This window comes from Zonotrichia albicollis, chromosome 18 (assembly GCF_047830755.1).
Source record: "Zonotrichia albicollis isolate bZonAlb1 chromosome 18, bZonAlb1.hap1, whole genome shotgun sequence".
NCBI classification, from domain to species: Eukaryota; Metazoa; Chordata; class Aves; order Passeriformes; family Passerellidae; genus Zonotrichia; species Zonotrichia albicollis.
The window spans coordinates 11,586,824-11,611,210 of record NC_133836.1 but is presented as its reverse complement, the minus strand read 5'-3'; the positions used below and the strand labels follow the sequence as shown (position 1 = coordinate 11,611,210).

Below are 24,387 nucleotides of genomic sequence, written 5' to 3'. Positions count from 1 at the left end.
AAATGTTTTCATCAGAGACACGCACAAAAAAGGCGGATTGTGGATCTGCGAGAAAAGTTTATAAAAGAGAGTAGGAAAGACAGCACACAGTTCGCTTTTTAGCAGCTTTAATGTTCGAAAGAATGTGATCGCTGTGGGCAGAGCCCACTGCAGCGGGACCTCCCTCACAGCCCGCGATAAATCCACTTCCCCCGAGCGGGACAGGCGCCTCGCGGGACCGAGCCCCGCGGCTGCTGTGGGGCAGGACAGCCATGTCCACGGGCAAGATCTGCTGCCTGGTGCTGCTGTCCCTGGCCGTGCTGGCGGGGGCCGTGACCCTCGTGGTCATCCTGAGCCAGCCCCGGTGCGCTGCCCAGCAGTACCGGCACGGCGCCGTGGCTGCCGACACCGAGACGTGCTCCCTCATCGGCCGGTAGGTGCACGGAGCTCGGTGTGGGGCTCCCTCATCGGCCGGTAGGTGCACGGAGCTCCGTCCGAGGCTTGGGATCCCTCATGGGCCAGTAGGTGCACGGAGCTCGGTGTGGGGCTCTCTCATGGGCCGGTAGGCGCACGGAGCTCCGAGGCGGAGGCTCCCTCATCGGCCGGTAGGCGCACGGAGCTCGGTGTGGGGCTCTCTCATGGGCCGGTAGGGGCACGGAGCTCCGAGGCGGAGGCTCCCTCATCGGCCGGTAGGTGCACGGAGCTCGGTGTGGGGCTCCCTCATGGGCCGGTAGGGGCACGGAGCTCCGAGGTGGAGGCTCCCTCATCGGCCGGTAGGTGCACGGAGCTCGGTGTGGGGCTCCCTCATGGGCCGGTAGGGGCACGGAGCTCCGAGGTGGAGGCTCCCTCATCGGCCGGTAGGTGCACGGAGCTCGGTGTGGGGCTCCCTCATGGGCCGGTAGGTGCACGGAGCTCGGTGTGGGGCTCCCTCATGGGCCGGTAGGCGCACGGAGCTCCGAGGCGTGGGGCTCCCTCATGGGCCGGTAGGTGCACGGAGCTCCGAGGCGTGGGGCTCACGGACGGGACCCGCACTCAGCCAGGTCCCTCTCCGGTGCCGCTCCAGCCGGGAGAGCAGACGGAGCCTCCGCCTCCGCAGATGATGCTTACTGTCATTGCACTGTCACAAAAATCTGCAAACCCTTGGCCTTTTGGAAGGTATAAATATTTGTAGTATGCAAGTATAGTGCTGGTTTTAAGTGGGGAAGGGAGAAATTTACTTTTCGTGGCGTGGTAGATCTGTCGGATAAGGGACTTAGAGGAGCTTGCAGAGAGCTGCAGCCAGGCTTCAACAGAGACAAGGAAGGGAAGGCAGGGACAAAAGGTATCCCTTCCTTTTGGGGGTCTGTTTCTGGACTGAAGCCCACAGCAAGTGTGTCTGCTATGAAGAAAAAAGCAGAGAGCAGATTTAGATTTAGCAGATTTTCTACAGTCAAGACAGTAGAAGTATAAAAGACATATTTACACCACTTGGAAAGAAAGAGGTGGATTAAAAAAGTTCTCAAGATGTCCAGGTGGTATGCCTTCAGTTTGTGTAAAACTTGTCTCTCAAGCATTTTGACTCCCATGTTACTATTTTGCTGTTCTTTCAATTATTAAATGCCTGTATCCTTGAAAGCAGAAGGATGAAAGTTTACATGTGATGCTGCATGCTCCACGATGGATGCTGTGTGCTTTGCCTCATGGCTGGGGGACTGAAATGAGACATGGTGCCATAATACCACATTTTGCTTAGTCTCACCTTTGATTCTGGCAAAGATGTACAGCATTTGTGAGCAGCTGGAGAAAATACAGAGTGGCTGCACGTCTGCCAAGCAGTGAGATGGGGTTTTTATGTGAAACCACATGTTCTTCAGAAAGCAGAAGTACTTTTAAAATCACTATTAATGGAAAAAGAGGAAAAGACATAATTGGATTGCCCAAAGAATCTGCTGGGGAAAACCAGTGCATTTGTTTTTGCAGCTATTGTAAACTTTAACTTGATGTAGTGTGTAATCAGCTGGAAGACGTTGAAGTGAGAGGCACGGAAATCTGCGGCCGGTGAACAACTGAGCAGCTTTGTCTCGTTGGCTGCTGCTGCTGGGCTCTCCCTGGTTTCCTTCCCCTCTCTCAGCAAGGAGCTCCCCAGGCTTCCCCAGCCTCCACCACAGCTGCAGCTCCAGCCTTGCTGACAGGTCTGTGCTGTCCCTCCACTCCCATGGACCAGCTTGAATTTCCTACAAACAGTCTGCCAACGATCCCCACAAAATCCTGCCCTTGCTCCACCTTCCCAGCTCATTTTCCCTTCCTTTTGCATCTGCACATCAGGTCCTGCTCTCTCCTCCAGCCCTGCCAAGCCTCTGGGATGTTCCCAGCCACGGCTGCTGGGAACCCCCTGGGCTCTGCCCTGCTCACCCTGTGCCTGGCCAGCCCCATTCCCCTGCTGCTGCATGAGTGCTGCTGCTCTTCCTGGTATCCTTTGCCTCCAGCCATTCTTGGAAATCCTTGTGCTCATTTCATGCTGTCCTTAGACTCAGAACGAGACAAACTCCTGTGTTGTTCTCCCAGCTTCTTCTGTGCACGTCCTTATAAAAGACAATAATAAAAGTAAAATTGCTTATAAAAATGTTCCTCTGCAAGAGAGCTTGGGACCAGAAGCTTTGTATTATATTTGCCATTTTTGTTGTTGTCCTATTTCTTTCTCCATCCTAGTGGCCCACATTCTTCTCTCTAGGAAGCTCATTGCGTGCTCTGCTCTGCATGTGATCCTGTTCATTTTCTCCCAGACATTTCTGTGCTGTTATACCTGTTTGTCACTTTTTAAGCTGTCAGCTCTCAGCTCATGATGCTCTTTAGTGCTCTCAGCACTACATTAGTTCTCAGAGCAAACTGCCAGGTGGGAAAGTGATGTTCTTTCCCTGGTGAGGAGGCCTCAGATGGCAGTGGCACTGTGAGGATCCCTCAGCACAGGGGCTCAGGCCAGGCTCAGCCTCTCAGAGCCATCAGCTCTGCTCTGTCACCTCCTGTGTGACTCTGCAGGGTGACTCAGGCTCCCTGATGGGAGCACCATGGGATGATAAACACACAGCTGCTTCCTGCCTCATCTTTGCTGAATAAGATTTTAGGAATTTTGTCACAGCAGTAGCAATAAAATCCAATTTCTGAGAGTAGTCTTGGCCATTAGGCCCTGCTGTCCCCACCTGTGATCTGGCAGTTCATGTGACACTTCAGCAACAAGGTGAGAGCAGGGCAAAGCCAAGCAGCCCCAGACACACTGCAGGGCTGGTTTGTCCCTGCTCCTCCTCACTGCCCCTGCAGTCCCTCTCTCCTGCTGTGACCCCACAGCCTCCCCTTTCATCCTACAAATCCCCCAAAACTCACAGGAATCTGTGTGGGGGACGCTCACAGAACTGCTCTGGTGCCTAAAGCCTTGGAATCTAAAAGCAGCCCCCAGTCTCTGACTTACTCACAGATTTTATTCTTTAATTTAAAAATTGTGTTTATTTTAAAGATAAACAACGTGCTCTGTGAGTTGTCAGGAATGAAATTACATGATACTCTGTTGGTTTAAGATTCTTCCATTTGGGAGTCTGTGTGTGTTCCTAATAGAATTGTCAGTTGAACTCACTGAGAATAACTGAACTAAATCTCTTGCCCGAGGAGGAATCTTGTATTTCAATGAGTGGGACAGTGGGCTGTGGGAAAACTCCTCAGGGCCCATGTGTTTTCCAGCTCTGGAGATTGTGCTCATGTACTCTGGATTTCTGAAATCTTCATGGAACTCTTTGGGTCCCTGCAGAAAGTGAGCAATCTCAGTGAGCCTTCAGGTGTCACCACCATCCTGAGCTAAACTTTCCCTCAGCCATCAGTGCCCAGCTCTCAGTGCTCAGCAGTGTTGGGTCTCTTGCTGTGTTTGTTCTGCTGGAATTTGGGGGCTGAAATCAGCCTTGTACAGCTGCCTGGTCCAGACTAAAACCCTGCCCTGGGAGAAAACTTGTCCCTGAATGAAGTGAAACATTGATGAAGAGGGATGGGAGGCTAAAAGGAGAACCAGAGCAGTTTTTACCCAAGGATGTGGATTTGGTACCACAGCCCACCTCACTAATTTCTCCTCATGTCAAGAGCCCTGAGGAGACAGGAGATGATGGCCCTGTGACAGTAAGAAGTGCTCAAACCTCACCTCCAACTCTCAGCTCTTGTTCCTTGCTGGAGGAGGCTCTTTTCATCAAGCATGCAAAAATCTCTATATTCCCTGCCAGTGTGCTGTTTGAGCTCTGCCATCCACTGCTCTGCATTCCTTTGTTTCCCAAATGGCAGAAGCAAGAGCTGGCATAAGGACAGGGACACATTTAGGAAAAGTGCTCATTCCCAGTGATGGGATTCACTGCAGAAGGAGAGCTGAGCTGGCCTGGCCCAGCAGCCATCTCTGATCCCCCTTCTCCAGTGTAGCCCAGCATAAACCCTGGGAACCAGCCTTTGAAATCAGCACCCCGGGGGAACAGGGTGTGGGGAGGGTGAGAATGGTGAGACTTGAACAGAAAAAGTCTGCAGCCCTGAGAAACTCAGCTCTAACCAGAGGATCTGATGCAAAAAATCCTTTTCAGTGATGGCCCAGCAGATTTCTGAAGAATGTTTATCAAATCCCAAAGGATTTGGTTTCCCTTCTTGTGCATTTTAAATTTGGTAACTGGCACTTTTTCACAGAAGCAGTTGTTGCTTTTGCTCTTCATAAATCCTAAGGAGGCAGCTGCTGTGTAATGGGTGGTGTCCCAGTCCCCAACCTTCTTTAGCAGAAAAAACCCCATCATTTAATAATTATTAAATTTATTTCATTTGCGTTTCCAGTGTGTTTAAAGGGGCTTCAGGGCTCCCTCTAGCCTAGGGCAGAGCAGATCTTGGTCTGCAGCCCAGCACAGCCCATCTTTGCTGTGAGCAAAGTGCCACCATTCACCCTTTCCAGGGAAGGTGAATCCCTGTTTGCTGCTGCTGGAATGGGATTTGGTTGTTAACACCCTCTTCTGCTCCTTCTCATAAGGAAACTCCATTAATGACTAAACCCCAACGCTAATGGGCAGGAAGGATATGGGACAAAACATTGTTTATCAGATCAGATCAGCTGCAGCGCTCTGGGGTATCCCTGGGGAGACCTGGTGAGGTGCCACAACTTGATCAAGGGCTTTGCATTATAACTGAGCTCGTTGCAGCAGAGACCCATCTGAAGGGAGCCAAGTAATGGGACATAAATCCAGATGTGGTTTTGCTATATGTAATGGCCCTAAATTGCCCAGGGCATGTCTGTGACTGGAAATGAGTGAGCCATGCACAGGCAGGCACATGTGACACGCCAAGAGCCAGCCCAGTGTATTTTCTGTTGAATTTCAGTCTCTGGAGAGGCTGGGGGGAAGGCTGGAGGCCAGTGTGAATGTGCTGTGAATTTGGGTGAGAATGGTGCTTTTCAGGCTTTGGGAAATGTGCCTGATGTTCCATGTTGAGGTCTTAATACATTGCACTGAAATGTGCACTATACCATCTCCAAACTTCTTTTCAAAGCTGTTTTGCTCTGTCAGAACCATATCCATGCCTTTCCCTCTCAGAACCATGCATTTCCCAGCCAGAACTATGCATTTCCCTCTCAGAACCATGCATTTCCCTCTCAGAACCATGCATTTCCCAGCCAGAACTGTGCATTTCCCTGTCAGAACCATGCATTTCCCAGCCAGAACTGTGCATTTCCCTGTCAGAACCATGCATTTCCCAGCCAGAACCAAGCATTTCCCTCTCAGAACCATGCATTTCCCTCTCAGAACCATGCATTTCCCAGCCAGAACTATGCATTTCCCAGCCAGAACTATGCATTTCCCAGCCAGAACTGTGCATTTCCCTCTCAGAACCATGCATTTCCCTGTCACCAGGCTTTGTACATGTGTTCCTTCACAGTCCACACTCCAGGGACTCTGGGGAGCACTGTCCTGGCTCTGTGTAGCAGTCCTTCTTTCCTCTTTTTCCTTAAATTTTCTAATTTTTCCCAACTTTCTAACATTTTCTGGGTCTTCTGCAGAGTTGACTGAGTTTTTTAGGAAGCCCTGGTGTCAGCAATTGTTGAAAATTGCAATGCAAGATGTTTTCCATTACCATCTGTATGGCAGATTACCTTTGCCAAGTGGGCAGCGCACCTCCCTCAGGAGGGGACATTGCTGATAACAGCTATGGAATGTCCCTGCATGGCTGATAAGAACTCCAGCATCCCATTGGGAGATGTGAGCCCAGGGGGAGGAGCCAAGCATTGCTACCCAGATATAATCCAGAGGTTTTGAGACACCAGCACGGCTTCTCCACTGGATTCCCCAGAGGAACAGCAGCTGCCTCTCCTTCCACTGGATCTTCAGAGGAAGAATCCATCCTTCTCTACAGGATCCCTGCTCCAGCAGAACCACCCCTGACACTGCAGGAGGGCTGAGCCACAATTCCAATGGGACTGCCACCAACACCCTGACCCACAGGGTGTCAGGCTGGGTTCTGACTCTGTCACTGTTGTTCTGGTGTACTGCATTGTTTATTTTATCCTTTTATTTTCTTCCTTATTAAAGATCTGTTATTTCCTGCTCCCATAGTTTTTGTTGCCCGAGAGACCCCTTAATTCAAAATTTATAGCAATTCAGAGGGGTGGGGAGGGTTTACATTCTCCATTTCAGGGGAGGCTCCTGCCTTCCTTAGCAGACTCCTGTCTGTCCAAACCAAGACAGCCATTAACAGCTTGGGATTCAGAAAAGCACCTCCCAGGGACATTGGTGTGGTGAGTCCATCCCCTGCTGCAAGGGCTGGATGGGTGACCCTGAGTCTCAGTCTCCATGTTCAGATGCTTTTTTACAGCCATGTAAACTTCCATCCTTCTGCTTTCATGGATACAGGCATTTAATAATTGAAAGAACAGTAAAATAATCACATGGGAGTCAAAATGTTTGAGAGACAAGTTCTACACAAACTGAAGGTGTACAACCTGAACATCTTGAGAACTTTTTTAGCCTACATCTTTCTTTCCAAGTGGTGTAAATATGTCTTTTATACTTCTCCTGTCTGGACTGAATTTCAATTAAATCTGCTCTTTGCTTTTTCTACAGCCAGGGAGCTCCCAGGAGGCCAAAAGCCATGCAGAAACAGAAAGCCTGATATTCCCTACTATTTCTTCCCACTTGTCCACATGTCATTTCCTTGCAGGCAGTGGTTCTGAGGCACTTGGGGAAACAAAGGAAAGGCACATCAGCGTGCCTGCTGGCAGCATCCTGTTCCTGAGCCAGCAGGGCCCAGCCATTCTGTGGATGGAAAATAAACACCAGCCTGTGTGTGTGCTCTGTGTTCCCATGCAAAGCCTGGGACCAGCTGCACTGCAGCCACTGAACTGCTCCAGTCTCCCTCTGGCCCTGCCTTATCTGAGCAATGACCCAGTGAAGCAGTCAGGAGCCTTCCTAGCAAACCCCAGTGCTGGCTGTGCAGGAAATGCCATCCCATTGCCACTGCAAGGAAATGATGGCTTTCAGATGTTCTTGGGGGAAGCATTTGTTGAGACAGTTTTTCTTACAGAACCTCGTTGCTGTCAGCAGCAAGAGGCTGCCTTAATGTCTGTGCCTTGGTAGAAGCAGTTGAGGGTTTGTTTTTGGTTTGGTTGGTTGTTTTTTTTTTTTTTTTTTGCTTGGTTTTAGGTGATTTTTGGGCTTTTTTTTTGTTTGTTTCTTTGTTAGTTTTATCTTTGGGAATACAGGGAGCAGGCTGGGCCATTTTTGTGCTAATAAGCCCAGAAGTCACATTGTGGGAACAACAAAAAGCTCATTGACAGGAGTTTTCTCAGGAGTTTGCTTCACATGAACCCAGTGTTCCCACTTCAGTGCTCCTGTCCATTTGACCAGCATATGCCTTTATCAGGAATGGCATTTGGGAAGCTAGAGATCAGTTGGTTGATTCCTAGTATATGGAAGGCCCTCTTCTGTGCTCAGAGCATCCTTCTCCATGTTTTGCTGTCCCTTTCAGCCCACAGCATTTGTGAGCAGCTGCAGCTCTCTCTCTCTCCCATAACTCTTTGCCCAGAGCAAGTCCAGCCTGCCAGAAGGTCTGGCCTTGGCTGCTCTTTCTTCCTGTGGACCCTCCTTTCTTTCCCTCTAATTGTTATTTTTATCCAGCAGAGGAAGGTGCCCCTCACACCCCACACTGCATTTCTCCAGCTGCTCTCCTCAGCTTGCAGGGGTCCCAAGAAGGCATTTCCATGTGGTTCCTCCATCCTGACATTCCTGGATTTTAACAGTGTCTTTTTTCTTCCTTTCCCACCACAGGGACATCCTGAAAAGTGGAGGCTCAGCTGTGGATGCTGCCATTGCAGGCTTGATCTGCACTTCAGTGATGAACCCCCAGAGCTCAGGCCTGGGTGGTGGGGTCGTTTTTACCATCTATGATGCCAGCACAGGTATGGCCTCTCCATGGTGCCCTGTCCCTCTGCAGACACACAAATCAGAATCCTGCCTGCTCTCTCAGAGCAATATTTTGAATATAAAAGCTACATCACAAAGCACAATTGTGCTCTTAATCCAAAGCATCCAGCACAGGGAGCTGTGATTGTCATTTCACAGCAAGAAATGTGTGTGGAGGAAAGAGCTTTGAGAGGAAATGAGCTGAGTTTGCCTCTCCTTGCCCGTCCAAGGCAGTCCCAGAGTCACACAATCCCTGCAGCAGGTGTGAGTGGCTGAGAGAAGCAGGCAGGAGGGGTTTGTGCTGGCAGGGTTGGGCTGGCAGTGCCAGCTGAGCCCCTGGGATGGCACCTGAGGGGTTTGTGCTGCCCCAGCAGCTCTGGCAGTGCCTGCTGGCCCTGGAGCTGTCTCACCAGGGCTGCTGTGGCTCCCCAAAGCAGTGCTGACACTTCCTGTCCCAGGAGATGCATCTCCACTTCAGAAATCTAAACCTGGCAATGCTCTGTGTCTGCTGGGGGGCCTTTCTGTGCTTGGCTTAAACTCCACTGTTGTTTTGTTGCTTTTATGTCTTCAACGTGGGAGTTTAAGTCTTGGCTTCCAAAAACCCCCAGAGCTTATATATCTAATAGTAATATCAACAATAAGCACTGTAACAATGTAATCATTTTAAAATCCCTGCCAAGTAGTTTCACTGAGTCACAAATCTGGAACTGTTTGGGTGTATCTTATGCAAGGGCCTAATTTGGCAGACCACCTATGTTTTTCTTCTTTTTTCCTTTTGGCAGACCACCTATATTTTTTTTTTCTTTTTTCATTTTGGCAGACCACCTATATTTTTCTCCTTTTTTCCTTTTGGCAGAGCCATGGAACTTTGTTTCCTGACAACAATCCTCCTGTGCTACCTGAGTTGTGCTGCTGCACAGAGCTGAGGCTCTGGGTACACCAGGGAGCACTGTGGGCTCCTGCAGCACAGCTGGCTCTGGGACTGACAGGGACAGATAAATACAAGGCAGAGAAGGAGTAAAGTGATAGGGTAGACCTGAAATATGAGTGTATGCAAGTGGGGGTTTGGGTTTGGTTTTGTCCTTTCAGGCTCCCTGATACATAGAGGGCTTCAAAATATGATGGGCTTGCCTCATCATCATTGGGTAAATGGCCCTCCCAGGAGCATGAGGCTCACATTGTGCCTCTGATGTGTCCCATCTGTGGAAGAAGTGCAGGAGCCTGCAGGTGTGAGGCAGCATACCCCAGCCCATATCCCAGCCATGATCCCTGGGGGAACCTTTGCTGCCTGGAGACAAGCCCTGGCCTTCTCCCTGTACTTTCAGTACCTTTGGTGGGCACTGCTTGGCTTGTTGTAGATAAAAGCACAGGAGTCAAGGATAAGTTGTGCTGACACCTGATCCTGCAGGTGCACTTGGCACATCCAGAGCAGCTCAGCTCTGTGCCAGCAGCACATGCAGTGATGACTGAATGGTGATGTTCACCTGCTTCAGGAGGAAAACATGATGTATTTCCCTTCTCTTCTTTCCAGGAGCAGTGGAGGTGATCAATGCCCGTGAGACAGCCCCACGAGTGTTTCCTCACAACCTCTTGTCTGGCTGTGGTGTTGGCTTCCCCATTGGTAAGGACACAGCTGTGTGCCCTCCTGTGGGCACAGAGCTCAGCACAGTGGGTAACTGGGCACCTCACTGGCTTGATCTGTAGTTCTGTCTAGTTTAACACCCTCTACCTGGACTGCTTTTTGCAAAAGTAACTAAAAAGATTAGGTCCATAAACACAAAAAATTCCCGGAAACCTGACCAGCCAGGCAATGGGGAGCCAGCATGAGGAGAAAGCACAATGTACCTTCTCTCTGTAGGAAGTCTGCAGTTCAAGACTGGATTTCCCAAAGCTCTCATTCCCCAGAAGTTCTTACAGAGAAAAATAAGATCAATAGCTTTAGGGAAACAAAAGAAATCAATCTTTTGTGCTTGCCATGTCCACAGATGGGGGAAGCACGCTGGCACATCAGAGGTTGGGCTGCTGGGCTCAGGCACTCTTGCTTTAGCAGCACATCTTGGATCTTTCCACATTTCTTGCTGTGTTCATCCTCCTTCCCTGAAATGTTATCTTTTGGGGTGTATCCTGGATTCTGGAGATGTTCTTACCCTTGGAAGAGCCTGAAGAGGAATCAGGAGCAGCTCTGTTTGGAAAGGGACAGCTGGAGTTCTGCTCAGAGCAGGGTGATGTCAGGTGTTGCTCAGGCTGCCCAGGGTCAAAGAAGGAGCATGTCAGACATGTGACAGCTTGTCTTGTCTCATTTTTAAATTTCCCCAGGGATGGAGAATTTCACTGCTTCCCTTGTTCTGGTGTTTGCCCAGGCCCCACCCCAATGGAGTGCCATTTCTCCAGTGTCCAGCTGCCACCTCCCTTGCTGCAGGCCCTGCCTGTTGCCTGTTATGTTTTCAGCACACCTCAGGCCTGGCTCCAGCCTCTCCACACCCCGCTGCTCAGTAGCAGGGAAATACATGAACAGCAAAGGGCAATAAACAGACCCAGCCTGCTTTTAGAAGCCTTGGTTGCCTCTACCAGCTCAGACTTGGACTGGGGAGCTTCCAGAGAGGTGGGACCCCCAAAGCAGTGCTGTGTGGGTGTGACAGTGCTGCTGTGCTCCCCAGGTCCCCGCTGGATTGGTGTCCCTGGAGAGATCCGGGGCTATGAGGTGGCCCACGAGCGCCACGGCCGCCTGCCATGGAAAGCCCTGTTTGAGCCAACCATCAAGCTGCTTTCAGAGCCTCTGCTCATTTCTCCAGTTCTGGAAAAAATTCTCCATCACCCAGCCTTCTCTGGACCAGGGAAAAGCCTGTGGTAAGAGCCATGGATGACACTGCAGGGTGAGGGCCACTGCTCCCTCAGCTCCAGACCCTTTCTCTGACGTTGGAAAGCACACAGCATGCATAATCCAGATCAGCTCCTGGTAGGAAAAAAAATGTCATTGGCTTGGGCAAGAGCAAGCTCATGCTGTAAAAGTGATGTGCTGGGATCTCTAGCTGGTCAGAGTGAACCCAACAAAAGTTCCAAAGTCTCTTTTCCCAGCCCAGTGCTTGAAAAAGGAGTCAGAGCTCTTCATTTCTCAGTCTCAAAGTTGTTCATTACTTCTTGTCTATAAAAAATTTTCTCCTGCCCTGCCGAGGTCCATCCAGCAGGACAGTTCCAGGCACTCTGCCTGCCCCAGGGCAGTGTTATGTCTTTAAACTAAAAACTGTGTGTACAATGTTTACAATTACTTTCCAATACCGATCACCTGTGTTAGACACTGAGCTTCTACTCTAAACCAATCTGTGAGTGCCAACATCACAGCAGGAGATGGAGGCCAAGAAGAAGAAGGAGAAAGGCTGGACACACCCAGTTCCCCCCATCTTGCCCCCATACCAAAAACCCTAAAATCTACATCTCCACCCCGTGATAACTTCACTAATATTCTACTTAAACTGTTGTGGCTTGCTGATCTTCATACAAGGTTGGTAATTTGCTCCATGGACCATAATCAAACCCACAGGTGTTTTGGGCTCTGTGCCAGGGTCCCTGAGCCCCCTGGCAGGGGTCCTGGACAGCAGAGGGATGTCCTGGGTGCTGACAGATGGATGTTGTTGTTGAACAGCCCGCTGCTGTGTGCTGGTGGCAGATTCCTGAAGCTGGGCGAGTCATTCCGGTGGCCAGCGCTGCAGCGAACGCTGCGAGCCGTGGCGGAACAGGGAGCTGCTGCGTTCTATGAGGGAGAGATTGGGAGGGCCCTGGTGGAGGACATCAGCAAGGCTGGTGAGTAACAGCTACAGGGAGTCCTGATATACATTAAAACCTGGCCTTTCTCCCAGCCATTGGGTCACAGTGAGCCTGGACCAGGGGAAAGCCAACCCGTGCCATTTGTTGGTCACTTGGGGTGGTGCCTGACATGGGAAGAGGCCACCTTTCCCTAATTCCTGTAACTTAGGCCCAGAAGCAGGGCTGAGACCACTCCCTGCTCTGGCCTTTGCTCACTGTGTTCGCCCCTCTGACTCCTTTAGGCTTTGTGACATGCTGGGTTTGGCAGCACATGAGGATGTGTGAGGGCAGTGCTGTGCTGGGTGCGAGGAATTTGAGCTCCTCACAAGCTCTACCTGCCTCTGCTGCAGGCAGATGTGAGTTTCTGTGCTAATGGCAGCTCCTGGGTCTCTCTCTGTTGAAGGGTCCAGCCTCTCACTGGAGGATCTTCGGGCATACACAGCACAGGTGTCCTCAGCTCTGAACATCACCCTGAACAAACACACCAAAGTGTTTGCTCCAGGACCACCCATGGGAGGTGCAGTGCTCATGTTCATCCTCAAGGTATTGGAAGGTAAATTCCTAATGGAAAGGGGTCAGCAAGGGGTTTTCAGAGAGTGTTGCTCCAGAGTGATAAAATGCAATGGGCAGAAATGGAGTTTTTGAGCCAGAATGGGGCCCAAAGCAGCAGTGTGCTATGCTGTGCAGCAGGAGGATGAACTGGTTCACTTGTACAGTGGGTCAGCATCACCACAGCTGCTGCAAAGGCCAAAGGATGCATGAATTTCCCAGTGCTTCAAAATAAATTGAAGTCACAGTGGAAATTAGTACTTGGTTGTTTCTGCATCTACATCCTGCTAAAGCAGAGGGGAAACTTGATAAGAACTGGGATGGGAAGAGGAGGCTCCTTTCAACCTTTGTTTTTTTGACACTTCTTGAAACATTGCCTCTGGTCTATTAACAAAATTATTCCATCCTGCTCCACAGAGTATAAATTCCACAAAGAATCACTGGCAACACCTGAGGAGAAGGTAGAAACCTATCACTACATTGCAGAGGCCCTGAAGTTTGGCAACATGCTAAGACCCCACATGAGTGACCCAGCCTTCTCTGAAAATCAGGTGAGCTCCATGGTGTGTAGGTACAGTGCTACAGCACCAAGCAATGCTCTGACATGTTCCTTTGTTGGGGAAGATGAAACAGGAAAGCCGTATAAATATGATTGTCTGGCAAAAGATTTTGAGAATATAGAAACTATAAGTGAGATTGAAATGATAGCAAGCTTTGAGATCCCTCACTTACTAAACAACTGGAAAACAATGGCATGGCCAGCTGAAGGTGATCCCCTTTTGATGGAACAACACCCTCTGCCTGCAGACAGCTCCAAGGGTCAGAGCAGACCCTACAGCTTGGCAGAAGGGGCCCAAAGAGGAGTTTTTAGTGTTTGAAATGTAACACAGTATGGAAATGTAATGATTCTTACAGGCTGTATGGAAATGCTATAGGATTTGTATGTTGTACTAGATTGGTTAGTGAGAATTAGAATATTCAACACAGAAGAAGATTTATGGTATTGTAATGAGAACTTAGCCCTCTTACCCCTTTTATTCTCTTATGCTTTTACTCCCTCAAACTCCCATCCTCTCTGCCCCTCTCTTCTCTCAGCCCTGCCCCAGCTGTGTTTGGCAGCTCCCAGCAGGGCCCTGCCCCCAGGCCCTTTGCAATGAACCCCAAGTTCCTGACCTGGCTCAGAGATCTCTCATCTCTGTCCATCCATCCCAACTTTCCTACCCCCTGATGCTCCTACACTCCTTTGCAGCCTGGAAGGAAAGAAAATCCTTAGAGCTGGTGCTGAAGAGCAATGCAGCCGAGTTGGCCAAGGCAAGGCAGGATCAGGATCAGGATCAGGATCAGGCTGTTACTCTGCAGCTTCAGCTGCAGGCTGGCACTCACTTGCCTGACAAAGGCTGTGCACAGGTTGAGGTGCCATGGTGCTGAGCTTGGCCCATTTTCTGGGATGAGAGCAGCATGGGGCTGAATGCTGCCACCCCAAGCTCTGACTTGGGGCTCAGTTGCTGAGCCCAAGGACAGGCCCGTGCTTTGGTGCCCAGCTCAGTGTCCTTGCTGTGCTGGCAGGTGCCTGTGGAGACCCTGCTGTCTGAGCAGTTTGCTGAGACTGCCAGGCAGAGGATAGATGCTCGTGGTGACCACCAGCTGAGCCACTACAGCCTGCTGGAGCCCCTCCTCAGGGAGCAGCACAGGAGCCTGGGCACGAGCCACATCTCCGTGCTGGCTGCAGACGGCAGCGCCGTGTCGGCCACCAGCACCATCAACTACCCGTGAGTAACCGGGCTGGGGACGCTCACACAGCCTGGGGAGCTGGGAGGGCTGGCTGGCAAAGCAAAACCTCTGGGCTTCACTGGTTTAGGCAGCTTCTGAGCTGGGGGTGTTTTGTGGAGAGAGCCAGAATCTCCACAACTTTGTGGAAGTTGTGAAGCCGGTATGTTTATTACAGCGCTGGATGCATGTGGAGATGACTCTCCTTAAAAGACATGCAGTACCTCTGGGAACTTCAGGTCCCTTTTTGTCCCCCTCTGTAGCAGACTCCATAGAGCTTCTGAGAGCTCCACGGAGGATTGAGACTTAACAGTAGGAACTGCTGAGTTATGATGAGATGGCAAAATAAGCTCCTGTCTTCTACCCCTCTCACCCCATAGCTTATCCCTGTAACCCCATAGGTCACTTTTCGCCTAACCCTTACTATTGGACAAGTTTGGATCCCCCTATACCCTATAAAAACGGCTGTTTTAGCCCATTCAGGAGAGGAAGAGCTGTTGCTGGAACCTTTCACAGACTCCCCAATAAACCATCACTGTGGAACTGCCAGGACCTCTCCTTCTCCTCTCTCACATCTGCTGCAGCCTCAGCCAAAGGCTCCCTACCTAGCAAGCCAAGAGCTGAAATCCTGGGAGAGCTGAGAATCATTAAAGAGCTGAAATCACTGAGCTTGGAGTTATCAGACTATCCTGCATTGCATTGCTGGGTGATAAGGCCAAGATCAGAGGTCTTATCACCCCTCTCAGATACATATACATACAATTTCACAGTAGGTTCATACATACTCATTTTTACGAATTCACGTGACATTAGCAGCTAGTTCTTCTTTACCAGAAAGAATTCCCAGGTCAGGTTGACCTGCTCTCACAGCAGTCTCTCTGTCTCTCTTTATCACCTTCTGTTTTCCCCCCTTATCTCTGTCCTTCACTGAATCAGTTTCCCTGAGCCTAGGCTTTGCAGTCAGGCTACATAGCCATGTTTTCTAACCAGAGACTCAAAGATGTACGTTTCACCTAAATCAAAATGGATTTCTGCTCTGGAGAATTTCTACTCTGTCTCAGGAGTGCCTTTTTCATGTGACAGCAAAGATCCATGAGCATCAGCTCCAAGGGCTGCCATAATTCAGGAAGATGCAAGAAATTGCTGAGGCTCTTGCTGACTTTCTGTGGCACCAGTAACAGGAAACTCATCTCTGTCATCAGCAGCAGCACAAATTCCCTTTGGACACCCTCCCTGGGACACTTGCAGGCTGGGAGGAGACAGAAGTTACCCACAGGGTGCCATGTGCAGTAAATGTCATCCACAGCAGGAGAACCCTGGGCACTAAAAGGCTTCATCTTTCCTCCCTGCAGATTTGGCTCCCTTGTGTATTCCAACCAAACTGGGATCATTTTAAATAATGAACTTGCTGACTTCTGCATAGCAAACAGAAGCATTAAACCAGGTGAGCATCCTCATCCTCAGAATAAAGCACAGGGCCAGGGGGTGGACACACAGGCTGTGTGCGAGTGGGCAGGTGTCACAGACATCTTTTATGGAAAATCCTTTCCTTAGGATTTTTCCTCCTAAGAAGCTGAGAGGCCTCAGGAACAAAATGTAAACATTGATTATCTGCTGCTGTGGAATGCAACAGGGGGATCTGTGATTGGTCTCTCTGGTTATTTCTAATTAATGGCCAATCACAGTCAGCTGGCTTGGATTGTCTGAGAGTCACAAGATTTTATTATCATTTCCATTTCCTTTCCTTTGCTTTCAACCCTTCTGATGAAATCCTTTCTTCTATTCTTTTAGTATAGTTTTAATATATCATTTTAATATTATGTATATATCATAAAATAATAGACCAGACTTCTGAAACATGGAGTCAGATCCTCATCTCTTCCCTCATCCTGGACCCCTGTGAGCACCACCACAGGCAGGGACAATCTGTAAACTTATACCTGTAAATTTACACTCTCCTTTCCTAGATCTGGATGAGAGCAAGTTTGTTTCAGACTAAAAGAGGATAAAGCCCTGTAGTGTGTCTGTGTCTACTCACATTTCTCCTTGTATGGAAATACAGGAGTTTTGGTTTCTAGCCAGAGAAATCAGAGGTTAAAAAAAATGCTGAAGCTGATCACTGGCTGATGGGAAGGGGAGAAGTGGAGAAACTACTGCTAAAAGAAGCCTGGTGATATTTTAGGCTCATGTCTGATTCTGAGTACAGAGCTGTGCAGGCTTGCACTGAGCTCTGTGAGCTCTGTTGGTGCAGACACGGCTCTGTGCCATCAGCTGTCCCTGCTGGGAGAGGACACCAGTGCAGCTGGGGCAGGATTTCTGCTGAGGGCTCCTCATCTGGTTGGATGAGCTGCAGCAAGTCCTGAATACTTGTAGGATGCCCTGTCCTGCATCAAGAGAAGCTTGTTTAGCTTGTGCCAGAAAGGTCATAGTTTTTTGGGAGATGGGCTTTCAGTACAAGAAAAATTTTCTGGAAATCTTGAGCATCTTGAGGAAGGAGCAGCTTTTTTTCTGTGGGAGACAAAAGAAAGGCAAGGTAGAAGAACCTGTGTTCCTCCTACCCTGTTCAGAGCCACATGGAAAGAATAATATCTGTGCTTCTGCTCTAGGAGAGAAGCCTCCCTCAGCAATGGTGCCTTCCATCCTCCTCTCCAAGTCAGGAGACATGCTGGCGATTGGAGGAGCTGGGGGCAGCTGGATTATCAGTGCCACCACCATGGTAAGTGAAACCCACAGCAAGCTGCCAGATTTTCCAGCCCTCCCAGATTTCTAACCACGGTCAGTCCCTACTCACCTCTCCTTGGGTCTTGACTCCTCGGTGCTTTTGTTAATTTGCAATTTAGAAGTCACTAAAAGTTGAGACTGTAGGCCAGGGAAAGCATTCTGGGAAGTATTACATGCTCATCCTGTTCTTTTACTTGCCCCAAAAGTCTCCACAAAAGGAGGACACCAGGCTGGCAGGACTGTGGGTCTGGCTCAGTGCAGCCTGGCTTGGACAGCCCAGGTTCCATGTCCAGCTGGGCAGTGTGGGATTTGTTTTATTTAATTGCAGGCAATTATAAACAAGCTGTGGTTTGGTTATGACTTGGAACACGCCATCTCAGCTCCTGTCATGCACACCCAGGGGGACAGTGTCCTGTTTGAGGACTCCTTCAGCAAGGTGAGTGGCCTTGGTGGGGAGCAGGTTGCTTTGTAACTCTCCTGGGTAATCTTTATTTTGCCTCTGGCTCATCTCTTTCTTGTTTAAACCTCAATTCCTCAGCCAGGCTCCACACACACATCCTCCTGTTTCACACCTGGCAGTGTTGTGATCTCAGGCCCCTGCCCCATTCACTCCATTTCCTCTTCTCTCCCCCCACAGGAGGTTAAGGCTGGCCTGCTGGGAAGAGGACATAAAGAGAAGCAAGATAAACTTGCGATGAATGTTGTACAGGGAATTTCCAAGGAAGGAAAGTGCATCTCTGCTTTCTCTGATAAAAGGAAGCTGGGGAAGTCGGCTGGGTATTAGTGTGAAATGCCTTCACCATCCACAAAGCCACAGGAGATCCAGAACATGCTTTGCTTGGATAATTCCTGTTCCCTTCAGGATGTCTCCTGGAGCATGGGCACAGCCTGTGATTGCCTGCAATACAAGGAGAGGTCAGCCAACCTTGTTTAGAGCTACACCTTTCATTATGTGATACACAGAGAACACATTTCTTGAGCACATCAGTTACTCAGAAGGAGAGAATACAAAGTGTGAAAGGAAAACTGGTCCAAACCCCACTGAGATCACTGTGAAATGGCCCAGCTGCATCTTCCATTCCTGATGGAATCTCAGTTTCTTTCAGGCTGTTCCACAATAAGCCTATTGCTGGGGCTCAGCAATGTGAAATACAGAAGTATTTTAGCCATGAACAAGGAGCATCTGTAGGGTCAGGATTTTAAAATCTGAAGCATTCAGGCTTAGAGCATGGATTTGGAAAGGGAAGAGATCAAAATTCCACACTCTCCCTCTGCTTTCCCATCCAAAGAAGCCCAGCTTTCCCCAAGTGACAGATGAAATCACACCGTGGCACAAGTGCTGCCCTGCCTGCTGCTCTCTGCCTTGGGGTGCAAAGCTGCCCCAAGCACAAGCTCAGGGTGACTGCACCAACACCTCCTCCAGCCTGCACACTCTGAGGCAGCCTCCCACGGGGGCAGGTGTGATTTCCCTGCTCCTGGCACCAACAGCTCCAGCTGAGCACCCTGGAGGTGCCTCTCCCTGTGCTGAGATGGGTCTGTGCCAGCTCCCCCTCCTCAACACTGCTGCATCAGCTTTTGGGTCAGGAAGGCAGTGGAAATGCTGCTTTTGGAAACTTTAGAACTTTCTTCAAATTGCAAAGTATCCGTGATCAGGAGATGTCATTTGCAGCCCTGAGCCCAGCCTGGCCCTGAGCTCAGCCTTCTCACCAGGACTGCTGAGAAGTGATGCTGCATTATCAGGCATTAGCAGAATTCTCCCATATCCTCCATGCTCCAAATTCCTGTTTACCACAGCCTGCTGTCTCTAGGGTTCCCTTCAGACCACACAGAGGGCACTGTAGGACTCTAAGAACTATCACAGAAAAGGAAAACTTTTCGAGAAGACCTGAACACAAAAGGTCCTGGATTTTGCACCTGGATGCAAAAGGTCTGCAGTTAATCCACAGCCTTGCCCTGCTCAAAATTGCCAAGAGAATCAAACATTCATGAAAATAAAGCCTAAAACTCAGAAAATCCCCAAAGTTCTTCAAATATACAAGGTCAAATTCCCAGAATCCTTCAAAATTCGACTTTCTGAAAGCTCCTGAGCCTGATTGCCCTATGGGCACAGTGCTGTGTGTGTGTCTGAGAGAGAAAGAAACCAGAGCCAGGCACTAGCAGAGCCTCCCCCTCACACACAGAGCCCATGGGACTCCCTGGTCTCCAACAAACAGAATCCCTCTGTAAACATAAAACAAGCACACACCATTAAAAAACACAAATTAAAACAAGGCCAGCCGGATTTTACGCCAGCGTTTTTACCCTCAAAGCCCATCCAATAAAGCCAAAAACTTACTGAAATCCCAGCCTTCACTTGCATTTTAGTGATGGTGGGAGTGAGGCTGCCCAGAGCCAGACATGTGTTTTCCTTCACAAGTTGTACCCCAAGGACTGCAGCACTGCCCTGCTGCAGCAGGGGATGATGGATGAGTTACCAGATCCTGACCACAAGCTGGAAATCGAGTTACCCATGGATGGAGCCAGCTCCATGCACTGCCTGCTCCCTCCTTGGCCAAGTGGAATTCATCTTAAATCCCCCAGCTCAGGAAGAGCTGCTGGAGGGTTCTCCATCAGAGAGAATGGTTTCTCCATCAGAGCTGCTCACTCATTGTGGAAGTGGCCTGGCAGCCTGAGAGGCAGCATCACAGTGCAGGCAAAGGGGAATAGAAACAGCTCCAAATGCTGGGGGGCAGTTTTTATGTTCACTTTGGCTATGACCAACAAAGAAACCAAATCTAGCTGATTTGCTGAGGTTTTCTGCCTTGATGAGCGCCCCTGTCCCAGCTGGCAGCCCCGGGGTGCATGGTGGTGGTGTCAGGAATAGCAGCTGACAGGAGAGGCCCTGCCAGGCACCAGACACGTCTGCAGCAGCCCCAGACAGAGCCCAGACAGGCTGCTGGCTCTGGCGAGATCCGGGGTTATTTCCAGCTGACCCCACTGAGCTGGGAGTTTACAGCAGCAGCTGAGAGTGGCCCTGCTGGAGACAGGGACAGCACCCCCAGCTTCCCTGCTGGGCATTCAGCACCCTCTGGTCCCTCTCCATCCTGTTTCACTGCAGAAAACCCAAGTCGCCAAGTAACAAAGTCTTCCATTAGCTTTGCTTCTGACACAGCTTAGGGTGAAGCACCCTGCAGCACTCCAGCCTGTCACCTTTCCAGTGCAGCAATATCACAGCTTCTTCCCACCACAAAGACATGGCAATATTATCTTTAGTCGAGCACTCGCTGCAGTTTGACTGCTTTGCTATTAACTTTGCAAGTGAGCCAGTGAAGCAGTTTAAAAACCCATCACAGATTTAATTTGCAAGACAGGGGAATGGGAGTGCAGCTCTCTCAGCACAGCAGAGACTTCCGGAATACCTGGTGAAGCTGAGATTGTACCTGCTCTGGCACCTCTGCACTTACCCTTCCACCTCCTCACTGCTGCTGAAATCTGTATGGATTAAGAGCCTCTCAGTTTGGTCTCTCCACATTCCTGCTCCTCCCAACAAGAGAGCATTATTTTTGTACTGAAATCAACATACATGGACTTTTAAAGCATCATTGTACAGAGGCTGCTCTATTTTCTAATGAAGTCTTTGAGTTATATTTTAATAAAGTGTTTTTAAACCTGTCTGGGATTTTCTCCTCTAAACCTGTTGCCTACCCCATCACACAAGCACAGGAGGACTGCATGCAGGTGTTTCTCCAGTTGTTCACTCTGGAGCCTCAGATGCTGCTGGAGAAGCTGAGGAATGGTGCAGCTTGTGCCTCTTGTCTCTCACAGCTGAATTTTGTTCCCTTGCAGAGGCTGGATGGGGGCCAAAAGAAACTTGTACTAAAATCAGAGGTGAACCCTCCAGCTCATGATCTGAATTGCCTTTTAATGGCACAGCTGCCTTTCACATCAGCTGGAATCGGCCATGGAATGTGTCCTGTTGCAGGCAGCCCTCACCAACACACCGTGTGCCCCCAGGAGCAGAGCCAGGATCCAAGAGGTGGGACATGGAATGATGAGGGACCTCAGGGACCATCTTGTTCTGCCCCTGTCATGGGCAGGGATGTCACTCACCAAACCCAGCTGCTCCAAGTGCCATCCAACGTGTCCTTGAGCATTTCCAGGCATGGCGCAGCCAGGGTTTCTCTGGATATACCTCTGCCAGGGCCTCACTGCTGTCATAATCAAGAATATAATCTTAATATGTAACCTAAATGTGCCCTCTTCCAGTTTAAAGGCATTCCCTCTCATCCTAGCCTGAAGATTTTCCCTGCAGTTGAAACATCCCATGTGGTCTCCAAGCAGGTGGCAGAAGTGCCTGCTCTGTGTACAGATATGTCCATATGAGATGCAGATAACTACAGCTTGCACAAGTATCCACAGCTTTTTAAAAACATAGGGAGTAAGTGAAAGCTGTGGCTCAGTTTAACAAATCCTTCCTCTGCAGCTGTAGCCCAGTTTAATAATTCCTTTTTCTTCCTTCCTTTGCTTTTCCTACTGCTAAAAAACAACCAAACAAACAACTTCTGCAGAGCCAAGAATTCAAATGCATTTTGTAAGAACAGTTGTAACCAGGAGTGTTTTAAGCTTTCCACAGGGGAAGCTTTTTAACACAGGTTATGAATAATAGGGGAATTTTCTGACTAGCAAGAGGAAATTCAGGAACACAAGAACAAGTGCTGCACCACAAACTGTTAGATGCAGCCCAGCAGCAGCCACTCAGACCTGTATCAGAAATCAGGATTTTCCAACAGGCACTTCCCAGAAATCCCCTTCCAATTTTGGACTAACTGTAGTAAGATTCCAATAAGCTTATTTTGCTGTGCAGTAATTTCCTTGATTTCCCAGGTCACACCTAGCCAAGCAAGAACTCAGCTAGTCCCAGTTCCAAAGGCAGCCTGACACTGGGGAGCACCAGGAGTGAAATTACAAGAAGTGGAAAAGTGAAAGTCCTAGTTTGGCAATAAGAGGACACAGGCTTGGCCCCAGACTGGTCTCTTGAGGGAACAGGAGGGAACACAGTGAGCAGAGGTCATTTACAGTCACTGCCTTTGCTGCACCTAAAGCAGCACCACCTGGAAGAGCTCAGGAAAAGGAGCCAGAGCACACCCAGGACACATTTGGTAAAAGCTTTGGGTCAAATGATATAAGCAAACATGTATGTCAAAGTCATGACTCTGATTTAAGCATCATCTAGCTCTCACTTTATTCTGTGAGACTGGGCTCTCCTCAGCTCCAGACACTTCTAGGAAAGAGGCTGCATGATGCCTAAAACCTCAGACTTTCATTTTCTTTTCTGTATTTTAAGGCCCTTACGAACTGACAGGAAGTTTCCACAAACCAAATAGATGAGAGAACTTACTGCCACTTGTGTATCAAGGATTTCAAGAACACCACTAGAGCATGACAACCCCTGGATCATCTGGGTTTGATCTTGGCTAAGTTTATGTGATGTGATGTATTGGTCCTGCACCAAACCCCCTCATGGAGGTATAAATACTCTCAGCTGCTCCATAAAAGACAGGGATTTCTGAGAGCTCCTTAAAAGTCTGGTTTATAGTAACTTACCTTTAAACAAGAGTAGCTCTAGCGTGATCTTTTTTAGAAATTTCATTTCCCCAAACTCTGAAATTTCACACCAGCAATATGACATCATAAAAAGCAAAGTGGAGAAAAACAAGTTTGTTTTGGATATTTAACTATTGTTGCTTACTCATGACTTCATCAAAGCAGTGAAGAAAAAACAAAAGTCTCGGAAGAGCTTCTTTCACACAGACTCTCACCATCCCTTTTTGCAGCAACTGTGCAGGCAAGGAAAACGTGTGACTCCGTATTTATTTATTTTAGTTGTGCTCAGAGTTTTACAGGTAGCATCTTCCCTTTAGACCTTCTCAACAGAAATATAAAAAAGTTTGAAGCCATTTTCCCATTTCCCCCCTCATCTCCAAAAATCAACCGGGTGAAAATGCAGAAACATCTTTTGTTAACAGAGCGGTGAGTTTGGCTTATCCCAGTCTAGAGCTGGGCTTCCTGCTATGGCACAGACCTATTAGTTTGTAATTTAGAAAACCCAGCCCCAGAGTCCTGTAACTCCCACCTACTCAACAGGAAACAAATATCTTCTCTAGCAGTGACAGGGACACCGTGCAGGGGAAACGCTTCCTGCAGCTTGAGTGAGCAACTGGGCACCCAATCTGTCTTCGTGGGATGGAGAGGAGGCAGGGAACAAACTCTTCGAGGCAGAACAGACTCTTCAAGTAAGCACTGCACGTCCTGGTGGACGCGCCTGTCCTAGCAGACGGCTGTGGCATGAGGCACTTCGGTCATGGCTGTAGAGAACTGTCCCAGTTCCATCAACAGAATCACAGGTAAATGCGTTCTCTTTCCTGTGAGAAGTCCCTGAGTTGCAGATCTAAAGAATCTTCCCCCCAAACACACCTTGGTGTCACTAGAGCAGGAGCTGAGCAGGTCAGTAGCCCGCAGGGAACCCGCCTTTGCGCGAGTCGGAGGCGGCGGCCCAGCCGCGCTCGGTGCGCACGATGGCCTGGACAACCGCGCCGCTGCTGCTCCGCTCCGTGTCGTGCCTCCTCTGCCTCAGCTGCTGCTCGATGCCCTGCAACGACAGCGGGGTCAGCACACGGGGAAATGCACCTGCTGCACCCTGCAATGCACAGCGGGGTCAGCACACTGCACCTGCTGCAGCCTGCAATGCACAGCGGGGTCAGCACACGGGGAAATGCACCTGCTGCACCCTGAAATGCACCTGCTGCACCCTGCAACGCACAGCAGGGTCAGCACATGGGGAAATGCACCTGCTGCACCCTGAAATGCACAGCTGGGTGAGAAAACGGCACCTGCTGCACCCTGAAATGCACCTGCTGCACCCTGCAATGCGCAGCAGGGTCAGCACACGGGGAAATGCACCTGCTGCACCCTGAAATGCACAGCTGGGTCAGCACACGGGGAAAATGCCCCTGCTGCACCCTGCAATGAATGCACCTGCTGCAGCCTGCAATGCACAGCTCTGTGAGCACAAAGGGAAACTGCACCTGCAGGAAACTGCACCTGCAATGCACAGCTGCATGAGCACAAAGGGACACCGCACCTGCTGCATCCTGCAATG

At 49.6% G+C, this 24,387-nt stretch overlaps 2 protein-coding genes across 8 annotated transcripts in view; one reads left to right on the top strand and one right to left on the bottom strand.

The window, feature by feature from the left end:
* Window positions 1-83: 83 nt before the first annotated feature.
* GGT5 (gamma-glutamyltransferase 5) lies at window positions 84-20,900 on the top strand. The gene is made up of 12 exons (XM_074554616.1): window positions 84-412; window positions 8,277-8,407; window positions 9,943-10,032; window positions 11,069-11,258; window positions 12,052-12,209; window positions 12,616-12,765; window positions 13,179-13,312; window positions 14,328-14,530; window positions 15,881-15,972; window positions 17,135-17,244; window positions 17,578-17,685; window positions 17,887-20,900. Exons 1-12 carry the CDS (start codon window positions 252-254, stop codon window positions 18,031-18,033), a joined length of 1,674 nt encoding a protein of 557 aa, XP_074410717.1. The 5' UTR covers window positions 84-251; the 3' UTR covers window positions 18,034-20,900.
* Window positions 19,333-24,387, bottom strand: part of GGT1 (gamma-glutamyltransferase 1) — a 61,086-nt gene continuing 56,031 nt past the window's right edge. For all 7 annotated transcript variants that reach the window (XM_074554614.1, XM_074554608.1, XM_074554609.1 and 4 more), the window contains one exon: window positions 19,333-23,877. In XM_074554614.1, the coding sequence (XP_074410715.1) occupies window positions 23,734-23,877 (144 nt within the window). In that variant the 3' untranslated portion in view covers window positions 19,333-23,733. The remainder of the gene's footprint in view (window positions 23,878-24,387) is intronic.

Excerpts from the sequence above, each read along its gene's own strand:
- GGT5 (XM_074554616.1), top strand. The coding sequence starts at position 252 with ATGTCCACGGGCAAGATCTGCTGCCTGGTGCTGCTGTCCCTGGCCGTG. Across the intron at positions 11,259-12,051 it reads GGACCAGGGAAAAGCCTGTG|CCCGCTGCTGTGTGCTGGTG; the intron begins GTAAGAGCCATG and ends GTTGTTGAACAG. Across the intron at positions 17,245-17,577 it reads TTATCAGTGCCACCACCATG|GCAATTATAAACAAGCTGTG; the intron begins GTAAGTGAAACC and ends ATTTAATTGCAG.